The sequence below is a fragment of the Brassica napus genome, chromosome C7 (assembly GCF_020379485.1).
Source record: "Brassica napus cultivar Da-Ae chromosome C7, Da-Ae, whole genome shotgun sequence".
Classification (NCBI taxonomy): Eukaryota; Viridiplantae; Streptophyta; class Magnoliopsida; order Brassicales; family Brassicaceae; genus Brassica; species Brassica napus.
The window spans coordinates 6,205,549-6,217,555 of record NC_063450.1 but is presented as its reverse complement, the minus strand read 5'-3'; the positions used below and the strand labels follow the sequence as shown (position 1 = coordinate 6,217,555).

The 12,007-nt window shown below is 41.0% G+C and overlaps 1 protein-coding gene and 1 pseudogene across 1 annotated transcript; one reads left to right on the top strand and one right to left on the bottom strand.

Moving 5' to 3' along the window:
* The first annotated feature begins 6,867 nt into the window (after positions 1–6,867).
* Positions 6,868–9,093, top strand: LOC125590376 (protein FAR1-RELATED SEQUENCE 3-like). Its single transcript, XM_048763930.1, has one exon. It carries the CDS (start codon positions 6,868–6,870, stop codon positions 9,091–9,093), a length of 2,226 nt encoding a protein of 741 aa, XP_048619887.1.
* Positions 9,094–9,285: 192 nt separating this feature from the next.
* LOC125590375 lies at positions 9,286–11,413 on the bottom strand (annotated as a pseudogene).
* Between the last annotated feature and the right edge of the window lie 594 nt (positions 11,414–12,007).

Sequence of the window (12,007 nt, the reverse complement as noted above, 5' to 3'; positions counted from 1 at the left end):
CATCGATCTATCGACAATCTGAATTGTTCCTCGGAATTTCCTCGGAAAATCTTGTATGTTTTTTTTAAAATGCATCGATCGATGCGTTATAGAACAAAAACGCATCGATCGATTACTAGGATGGACCGGGCCGTAAGATTGTGATCGATCGATGAGAGTAACCCATCGATCTATCGACAATCTGAATTGTTCCTCGGAATTTCCTCGGAAAATCTTGTATGTTTTTTTAAAAATGCATCGATCGATGCGTTATAGAACAAAAACGCATCGATCGATTACTAGGATGGACCGGGCCGTAAGATTGTGATCGATCGATGAGAGTATCCCATCGATCGATCGACAATCTGAATTGTTCCTCGGAATTTCCTCGGAAAATCTTGTATGTTTTTTTAAAAACGCATCGATCGATGCGTTATAGAACAAAAACGCATCGATCGATTACCAAGATGGCCCGGGCCGTAAGAATGTGATCGATCGATGCGTTATAGAAACAAAACGCATCGATCGATGCGTGTTCGGAAAACAGAATTATAAGGCAAAACCCGACCTTTTTTGGATCTAAACCTTAGAACTCTCATCCCCTCCGATTTCCCCTATAATTCGCCCCCCCCCCTTTCTCTCTCTATAATCATCCGATTTGAACAATTTTGGGCTCTATTCCACTTGATTTTTCGAGCTCTACCTGATTCCTACACTCGTCTTCACCCTAAGACAGGTATACTCCGCGAATCTCCACATTCTGAAATCGTGTTCTTGAGCAATTTTTTGGTTTTGTGAATTTCTTATTTCCGTGTTGATTCCTTGATCAAATATGCATGAAACAGATGTTTAAACATGGAATAGAACACAATTGTCTGTGATCAACGAGTTTGGAACATGATTTGAGATGATTTAGGGATAGAGAATTTTTTTCAATTTCGTTTTTTTTTTATCACAACTCGATTTCGCTTTTCATTTTCATGTTGCTTTGAGTTCTTAATTGATTATAACCATGTTGAGAGCAATGATTCTATTTTGTAGAGAATGAAGCGCACGAAAACATCAGCAAAGAAAAACACACAAGAAGCGGGTTCGTCACAGCTGGAGAAGCAAAGGCCAAAGAAGTGGGATAAGTCTGATACCACCCACTACAACAACATGAAGAAGGTAGCCGTTCCGGCTACACAACTAGCATGTCCTGAGACGATGACAATATTGGGAATCAAAGCAGACATTGAAGGACTGTTCCAGAACATGGGTCTAGGCCAACTATGCAACCTCAAGGAACCCACTTATCCGGAGTTGGTACGCCAGTTCATAGCATCCGCATACGTCACCCGTCCCGATGATAGCCATCAGGAAGGTTTTCTGGCATTCGTAGTGCAGAAAGTATACTATGAGGTATCTTTCACAGACCTCTGCGGACTATTTGGATTGAGTGCGGGGGAGAGGACATATGGTCTTTATTGGACTTCAGAGCTGTTGAACTTCTGGGAAACGATTGGCACAGGGGTTTATAGATCTTCTCAGGCAAAGGAGTCACTTATCCGGAGCCCAGTACTGAGATATGCGACACGCCTCATTGGCTCATTGCTATACGGGACAACCACAGCCGCATCAGTCACGCAATGGGAGTTGTGCCTCCTGTACCAAGGTGTGAGGCATTTGCTACCGGCATTTGGAAACTCTACATTCCCACCTGCTACTGCCTTCAACATGGGAGCGGTGCTGGCCGCAAACTTAGCAGGATACAAGGGGAAAGTAACCAAATCCAAGAGCAATGCATGTGGATTTGGTGCAGTGATTACTCGGATCCTTAGACATGTGGGTGTAGACTGTGAGAACCACCAGGTAGCACTGGACAGATCGAACAACATTGCTTGGAACTACCTGGATGTCATTTCTCTAGTAAGTAAGGAGTTCATAGCTGGTCCCCACTCGAGGATCGATCGGGATGGTCCTTACGTCTACGTATTCCAGGACCGAGCGAAGAAAACACTCTACTGCCACCTGCCTCAGATCGGCCTGACTGCTCTACTTTCAGAGGCTGCAGTTGAGTTCCTACCCCCTGCTACCGCACTAGTAGACAAGCCATCCTTCTTCACGCCAAAATATCAGACCAAAGGCAAGGGCGTGGTTGATGAAGAAGGACAAGATGAGGCTGCACAAGCCATTCCAGATGATTCACAACCCCATCAGCTACTCCCATCAGACTCCAGCCAGTACAAGCTGCAAGAGCTTCCACCGAACGCCACTTCGCGCCAGCAACAACATTGGAGAGATCAGAGCATAAAGACAAACAACGACATGCTACACAAGATCTGGGCTGCCATTTCACGTATCAGGCCGTGTCGTTGCCAAAAGGATGATGTAGTTCATCGGGACAACTCTCCATCCAGCTCTGGTTCGGGTTCGAGTGGTACACACAGGGTAAGAAAGAGGTCCAAGAGACCCAACGATGCAGGAACATCTGGAGCAGGAGACGAGGAGTAGGAGCTATCACCGGCTATTTTATTTTCTTTTCTATTCTAACGTTTTATGGTCTTATTTTCTGTTAATTTTGAACTGAGTTTTTTTTTAGGTTTCTTAATTATGAGTTCGTATTTCTTTTACATGGTTTCTTTGTTTTATTTGGTTGTGTTTTGTGTAGCTTTTAATTCGTATTCAGCTTTGCCTTGCTAGATAAACCAAATAACTATTATCCGAGGAAAGAGGTTATATCAAGTGTTCCTCGGAATTTCCTCGGTATTTCTTAAAAAAAAAAAAAATAAGTTCAATGGTAGTCTGTTTCCGAGTCATCATCACCAGATGAATCTGAATCTGGATCTTGGTGAAACTCTCCAATTACTGGTTCATCCTCTACGTGAACGACGGCTTCCTCTCCAAAGTCGGTTAAATCGACTACAAGGCCAACTCCAGCTAAATCTTCTGCTGCACTACAGTTGCCGGATGTGCTTGGTTGTAGTGGGTCTTCCAGCTCAGAACTTCCCTGAACTCGGCCTCTCGGGTTGAGTCTTGTAACAGTAACCCATGGATCATCTCTGTTCCTTACCCGGGGGTACTTGATATAACAAACCTGTAACATTTAGAAAAATTATAAATTAATACACATGATGATGAATCATTCTGAATAATTAACATTTAATTACCTGATCGGCCTGGGAAGCAAGAATGAAAGGATCATAATATTGCAGCTTTCGCCTCGAATTTACTGATGTAACACCAAATGCATCTGTTCTCACACCTCGATCTGGGGTGTTGTCGTGCCAATCACAATAGAAAACAGTACAGCGCAATCCAACCATGCCCAAATACTTGATTTCCAAAATCTCATGTATGTGTCCGTAGTATACATCATCTCCTGATGCAGAACAAACGCCAGCATCATAAGTCGTACTCGAACGTCTCCTCTTCTGAGTTGTGAATGCATATCCTCGAGTACAAAATCTCGGATATGACTTCACAACAAAGTTTGGTCCAACGACCATCTCACGTATCCAATCGTCAAATGTTTCACCTCTGGCCAAACCAGCAGACACCTATTAATAGCACATATATATATATTATATCAATAAATGTGAATTAGTATAAATATGTGATAAAATATATTTTAATTTGTTTAAAGCACTCACATAAGTAAACATCCATCCAGTAAATTCTCTCTGCTTCATTTCTTCTAGTTCGTCCTCTGTGGCGTATCTATACTCGAACCGCTTTTCTGCCATGAAAATCCTGTATATGATGACAATAATGTAATTAATTAAGATTTAAATTTCAACTTGTTAAAATAAAAATTTGTAAGCTCATTTATTTACCTCTCATATTGAAGAACGTCTTCGCAGTTGGTGAGCAAATATGTTTGCAAATGACTGCGCTCCTGCTCAGTAAGTCGACGGTCCTTTGGTTTTCCGCTAAGTCGTCCAACGTCTGTGAAAATGTCTGGAACCGTAACATGATATGTTGCCCGTTCGCCTCTATCATCATGCCGAGCAGGTCTTCTGTTTTTGGTCTGAACTTCTGCTGGAAAGTAGTACTCGGCAAAGTTTGAAGTTTCTTCATTGATCATCTGTGCGACTATAGAACCTTCCACCCTACTTAAATTTTTCACCATCTTCTTCAAATGGAACATATACCGCTCATACAGATACATCCATCTATACTGCACAGGACCACCAAGTTCCAATTCTCTTGCCAGGTGAATAACAAGATGCTCCATAACATCAAAAAATGAGGGAGGAAATATCTTCTCAAGGTTGCACTGAATCACGGCTATGTTAGTCTTCAAATTTTCAATACCTTCAAGAGTCACTGATCTCGTGCATAAATCGCGGAAGAAACCACTTATCCCTGCAATTGCTTCATGAACATTTCGTGGTAATATTTCCTTGAAGGCGAACGGAAGGAGGCGCTGCATCATTACATGGCAATCGTGGCTTTTCAAGCCAGTAAACTTTCCTTCCTTTCTGTCGATACAGTTACGCAAATTTGATGCGTAACCGTCTGGAAATTCCACATCGTTTGAAATCCAATCAAAGAACGCATCTTTTCCCGCTGCATCAAGTCGGTATATGGGAAAAGGAGCCCTACCATTCTCATCAACATGAAGTTCTGAACGAGCACATATATCGACTAAATCCAGTCTTGACTTCAAATTATCCTTTGTTTTACCTTGAACATTAAGGATCGTGTTCATGAGATTGTCAAAAAAGTTCTTCTCAATATGCATGACATCTAAATTATGCCTTAGCAGATGATCCTCCCAGTATGGCAGATCCCAGAAAATACTTTTTTTGTGCCAGTTATGTAGTTCTCCAACAGCATCTACCGGAAAACGCTCATGTCCACCGACTTCTGGCGTCCTTTCTGCACCAAAATCTCTTAGTTGTATCTTCAAATCTTTCCCACAAATTTCCGGAGGTGGACTGTCAAACACCCTCTTGTTCTTCGTAAACAAATTCCTACTCCTACGATATGGATGATCAGGTGGTAGGAATCTCCTGTGACAGTCAAACCAACACGTTTTCCTTCCGTGCTTTAGTTGGAAAGCATCAGTGTTATCTTGACAATATGGACATGATAGCCTTCCATGCGTTGTCCATCCAGACAACATACCATATGCTGGAAAATCACTTATTGTCCACATTAGTACTGCCCGCATTTGAAAGTTTTCTTTACACGAAACATCGTATGTTTCAGCACCTTGAGCCCATAGTTGTTGCAACTCATATATTAGTGGCTGAAGAAACACATCAAGTGATCTCTTAGGATGCTCTGGTCCGGGAACGAGAATCGAGAGAAACAAAAACTCTCGTCGCAAGCACAAGTTTGGGGGGAGGTTGTATGGTGTAAGAATGACGGGCCATAGAGAATACTGTCTTCCACTCTTGCCAAACGGACTGAAACCATCAGTACATAATCCAAGGTAGACATTTCTTCTCTCATACGCAAAGTCGGGATACTTTGATTGGAAATGCTTCCACGCTTTTGCATCTGAAGGATGTCTGATCTCACCATCTGTTGAGTGCTCCGCATGCCATCTCATTGGTTGCGCTGTGCGTTCAGACAGATACAACCTCTGCAACCTTTCCGTCAAAGGTAAATACCACATCCTTTTATATGGCACTGGAACTCTTCCACTTGTATCTTTATAACGAGGCTTTCCACAAAATTTGCATGTAACCCGCTGTTCATCCACCCTCCAATAAATCATGCAGTTGTCGCTGCATACATCTATTACCTGATACGATAAACCAAGACCAGCTACGAGTTTCTGAACCTCGTAGTATGAACCAGGAGCTACATTATCCTCGGGTAGAATACCTTTTACAAAATCAGCAATCGCATCCACACAGTCTTCAGCCAAATTATAATCTGTTTTAATGCCCATCAATCTTGTAGCAGATGATAAAGCTGAATGACCATCTCTGCAACCTTCGTACAATGGTTGCTTTCCAGCATCCAACATATCATAAAATCTCCTAGCTTCTGCATTGGGTAAATCTTCCCCTCTAAAATGATCATTTACCATCTGCTCAGTACCTACACCATAATCTACATCCGTTCTAATTGGTTCTTCTAATCTAACCGCTGGCTGAGGTTCACTAGTACTACCATGTTCATAATCAGTTTCCCCATGATGATACCAAATTTTGTAACTTCGTGTAAACCCACTCAAATATAGATGAGTCCAAACATCCCACTCTTTAATAACCTTTCTATTTTTACAATTAGAGCAAGGACATCTTAACATACCTGTTTTTGCTTCCGGTTGTCGGTGAACTAACCCCATGAATTCAGTTATACCTCGTTGGTATTCTTCCGTAAGCAATCTCGTGTTCGGATCCAAATGAGGTCGATCGATCCAAGAACGAAAATAATTTGAAGAAGACATATTTTTTATGAATCAAATTCGTGTGTAAATAGAGTAAGAGGGAGGATGAAGATATGAAGTGAATGAAGAGGAAGAGGAGTGCTTGTATTTATAGTTTAAATCCTGCCGACATACCGAGGAAATTCCGACGGAATTCCGACGGACAAAACTAGTTCGTCGGAATTTCCTCGGAATTTTGTAAAATCCCCCAACGGCTCTCCAACGGCTATAATATTTCCTCGGAATTCATCGGTTTTTTCCGAGGAACACAGTTTTCCTCGGAATATTCCGACGGACTGTAGTTTCCTCGGAATTCCGTCGGTATATTCCGAGGAAATTCCGAGGAAACCCAATTTTGTGTTTCCTCGGAATTTCCTCGGAAATTCCTCGGTATATTCCGAGGATTTCATTTTCCGTCGGAATGTCCGTCAGAATATCGTTGTTTTCTTGTAGTGAAGCCATCATACATCTGGAATGATGAAGACATTTTTTGTTATCTACTGCAAGTAAATCACGAGATGTGTAGAAATGTTCTACATGTGGAGATCATCAATGAAGAAGTGAAACTTTCAGAAGAGGATGATGAAACTGACGGCTATGTCGGTATATCTGATAGAGAGGCTATAGAGGCTGGTGATGAAGATGGGACTGAGAATGATGAAACTGATGTCTATGTCGGTATATCTGATAAAGAGACTACAGAGGCTGGTGATGAAGATGGTAATGGTGGTGTGCTCACTTTTCACGAAGACATTGAGATGCATGATGGTGTTAATCAGAGACGGGATGATGGTATGGATTTGGTTATAGGTCAAGAATTTATAACCAAGGAGGCAGAAAAAGTTCTTATTCAAACGGCATCATATCAGAAATCTTTTGAATTTGATATAATTAAGTCGGATACTAAGAGATTTGTGGTTAAATGTCGAGGAGCCAAAGATGGGTGCGAGTGGTTTGTGCGAGTTGCAATGTTAAAGAATTCAGATATTTGGACGGTTAGAAGTTACATCAAGCAACATACATGTTCTGTCGTTACAAGAACACTGCCTGATAGAGAGGCTGGTGATGAAGATGGTACTGAGAATGATGCAACTTGTCGTGTGCTCACTTTTCACGGAGACATTGAGATGCATGAGATGCATGAGAATTTCACGGAAAGAGATGAGCATGTGCTTGAAGATACAGAAGTAAGACCACGAGTTGTCTATCAGCCACGGGATGATGGTACAGGTTTGGTTTTAGGTCAAGAATTTAGAACCAAGGAGGAAGCAAAAGTCCATATTCAGACGGCTTCACATCAGAAATGTTTTGAGTTTGATATAACTAAGTCGGATACTACGAGATTTGTGGTTAAATGCCGAGGAGCCAAAGACGGGTACAAGTGGTTTGTGCGAGTTGCAAAGCTAAAGAATACAGATCTTTGGACGGTTAGAAGTTACATCAAGCAGCATACATGTTCTGTTGTTACTACAAGAACACTGCATGATAGAAGGAAATGCACATCACAAATCGTTGCATCTGTTTTGGCTCAAGATTATCCTGGTACATTTGACACACCAGTTCCCAAAGTTCTGATCGATTTGGTTCATCGAAGGGTTGGTGTGGATGTATCATACACCTCAGCATGGAGAGGAAAAAGAGAAGCTGCTAATGAAGTGCGTGGAAGTTCAGAAGAGAGTTTTACTTTATTATACTGTTATATGCACATGCTGGGGCAGACGAATATTGGCACAAGAACTCGTGTGGTAGTGGATGAGGCCAACAAATTTAAGTATCTGTTTTTTGCCCTGGGAGCTAGCATAGAAGGATTCAGTGCGATGAGGAAAGTCCTCATTGTGGATGGAACACACCTCAAGAATGTTTATGGTGGAGTTCTCCTCGTTGCGACTGCTCAGGATCCTGATCATCACCACTACCCAATTGCGTTTGGTGTAGCAGATGGTGAGAATGATGAAAGCTGGATATGGTTTATGGAACAGTTGAAATCAGTGATATCCGATGTCCCGGGATTGGTATTTTTTTCAGATAGAAACAAAAGCTTGATCAAGTCAGTACGTCTAGTGTTCCCTGAGGCCGAACATGGGTATTGGCATTTGTTTCAGAATGTTAAAACCCACGTCCATAACAACAAAGATACTTGTGCGTTCAAGTTTAGAGAATGCGCACATGCTTATACGGAGGCTGAGTTCAAGTACCTTTATCATGCTTTTCGCCGGAAGTATCCTAGTGCAGCAGCGTATCTTGACAAAAGTGTTGAAGAGAAGAAGTGGGCTAGATGTTACTTCAGAGGAGATAGGTACAATGTTGACACCACCAATTCAGTAGAATCTTTTAATGGTGTTATTAAGGAAGTGAGAAAGTCTACCTTACTACCAATGTTTGATGTTATCATTGCGAAAATGTCTGAATGGTTTAACAACCATAGGAAGGAGACAGCTGAAATACCATACACACTGAAGCTTGTGCCTATTTTGGAAACCGAAATGTCTAAAAGATGTGTTGATGCGGGGTTTCTTACAATTGACGAATTAAACAGCTTCCATCTTGAGTACAATGTGCATGGTACTGACGGCAAGGTTTATACTGTTGATATGGCTAGGAATACTTGCAGTTGTGAACAATTTGATAAAGACAAATACCCTTGTGTGCATGGAGTGGCTGCTGCCACATTCATGTCTAAGGCAGCGGGAAGGGAACTCCATCTATCAGAGTATTGTTCAAAATACTATTTGGTGGAGCAATGAGTTTTGGCTTATCACAGGACCATATATCTTGTTCCTCATATGTCTGATTGGGTTATACCAGAAGATGTTAAAGCAAAGAAAATACTTCCTCCAGATTTTGACAAGAAGAAAGGAAAACCACAACAAACAAGATTTCCATCAGTAGGAGAATCCCGTGGAAGAGGAAAAAGAGGCAGATGAGGAGCTAGAGGAGCCAGAGGAAGAGGAAGAGGCAGAGCCAGAGGAGAAGGTATGGCATCGTATTTTGAATGTGGTAGTGGTTCAGGTACTACCTAGGTTTTACTGGAGATTACTGGGCTTATTATGTGAAATTTGGATTACAGGGTTTTACTGGTATTATTATGTGCAATTTGGATTACTGGGTTTTACTGGTATTATTATGTGCAATTCGAAATCAATATGTATCACTACGTTATGTGTAATTTAGACTATCTTTATATGATTATTTTCAATTCGTAGGCTACGTATATAATAAATATATAGATTAGACTATTTTTGTTAATTATTTTCAATAGTGTAAGAAAATCTTAACGGTTTCCCAAAAAACTTCCTTAACTTTCATTGTTAGTATGTGAATGGTTAACAATATAGTAAGTAGAATTTTACAAAATACATATTTCTCGTAAATTGATTATGTAAATGTCTTCTTTGACGATAATAATAGGGTAAAATCATTGGTTCTACTACAAAACCTTTTTTTTTAAGATGGATTTACTACAAAAAGTAAAAAATGCCAAAGTATTATTATGTGTATGGTGGTATTACTATTACCTTGAAGATTACCATAAATATTACTAAGTGTTAAAAATAATATTAAAATATTTATGACGGCTGCACGTTTTACCTGTGAAATGCATTTTTTAATTCGGTTTTTAATAATATATATATATATTTTAGTGTTTTACGTGTGTTTACTAATTTTTAGTTGTAGTTATCCTCCCTTTAGTTGGACATGTGACCACAGCAGTCCCGTTGCCAAAATCTTTGAAGTCGTCTCCTTGCATAGAACACCTGTTAGATAAATATCATGAAGGGTTCAGCTTGCTAAGTCAGCGGGTGCGCCACAGCTAAATTAGGCTCAAAGCTATGAGACGATTTCTTCTCGGTTCCACAGATAACCAATCAAATTAAAATTAACAGATAAAATGCCTAGCCTAAAACTAACCGACAAGGATGAGCGTATCTTCCCTGCTCTTTTTCACTTGCTATCATCGTCGGCATGAAATCAGATCTGAAGCCTCGCCTTTTCCAATTTTGTTATGTTTTTCTTTTTATATAGGCAAATGGATTATTTTGTTTGTTTCTGGAATCTATATAACTCAAAGTTTCGTTCTTTTTTTTGCAAATTTGTTATGAATCAACACATCTGTAACCAACATTCACTCTCAAATTGAATAAACAAATGAATTTCTTAAAAACATTTTGATTTGTGTGTGTTTGTGGAAGAAGGTCACGACTTTGCGTTCCTTTCATTCATTCCACTGGATCAGGAGATCGAATATTTTGAATCAATTTCACGACATGAGCTATATGAGGTCGTGTCTGTTGCTTCACACGAAGACAAGCCAATCCTATCTGCAACAGCTCCACCATTTCTCCCTCCAAATCACCCATGTCAAATACTTCCCCTGTCCAATTTTCTACCACCAAGTTCCTTATCCATTAGGCGAAATTCATGTTGTCACCATACTTTGTCTCTGGACTTATCGGTAATCTCCCAGTCAGAAGCTCGAGTAGAACCACCCCGAAACTGTATACATCCGAAGATTGTGTGCTTCTTCTAGTAACTGTTATTTCAGGTGCGTGGCAACCTGAAGCAAGGCAAGTGGTTTGAGGAAGAGATCTCATGATGGTTGTTAAGCCAACATCACCGATGCAGCCGTAGCGTTGCGAGTCTAAGAAGATGTTTGATGATTTGATGTTCCCATGGATGCATCTTCCGTTGCCCCCCCTTCATGGATCTTAGCCAAACCTCTCGCAGCCCCTGTTGCTATATTCAGTCTAGCGTCCCAACTTAAAGGTACTCGATCATGCATTCCTCTGTTTCCTGCACAAAAAATAAACTAACATTTTGTTTGTGTAGTCGTTATGCTTTTGATTTAGTTTAAGTAAACAAGTAGCTAACCGTGGAGCATCTGGAAGAGGCTTCCTTGACTGTAATAACAGCGGGTTTATCGTCTTTGGAATAGTAGTATGCCTTTAGCTCAGCTACATTGTCATGTCTGATCATCCCAATGATCTCCATTTGTTGCTCAAACTCTCTTCTTCCCACCACTACTTCCTTCAGCCGCTTCACCACCACCGTGCTCATGTCTTCCATTGTTACCTTATAGGTTGTGCCAAAAGCGCCTTTACCCAAGACTTCTGCAGATGAGCTTAGCAGATCATCCAAATCAAACGGATGGTTCTTTCCCCCGAGAAAGATGATCTTGCCTCCATCTTCACCGTCGTCGTCTCTACATGTCCAGTTTCCTGGAGGAGTGGATGAAGAAGACAAGTCTCTCTTCCGTAACTTGCCGGAGATTTTAGTTTTTCCGAAACAAGTGATCGTTATGTTGGACCTAAATTACTAAAGCCCAATTGGCTAAAATAATAAAAGGTAAGTGTGAAAAGAAATGGGAAACATCCCACATAGTTGAGAACAAGAGAAAATGAGGTGTTTATATATGGTCACTTGATATCATGTGTTAAACACCTTGGAGAGAGAGGAAGACTCCCCACGCGCGCGCCGCCGCTGCCGCCCGGTCGGCTCGGCTCGGCGTGGGTCTTGGATCTTGGGTCTTGGTGTCGGGCCGCCGGCCCGATAAGAATATTCTTTTTGGACCAAGTTAAGCTCAACATTTTGCCATTTAAAATCTCAAAAACAACATGCATTTTATTTTGAAACGACAAGCAGTTTGTTTAGAAAATAAAA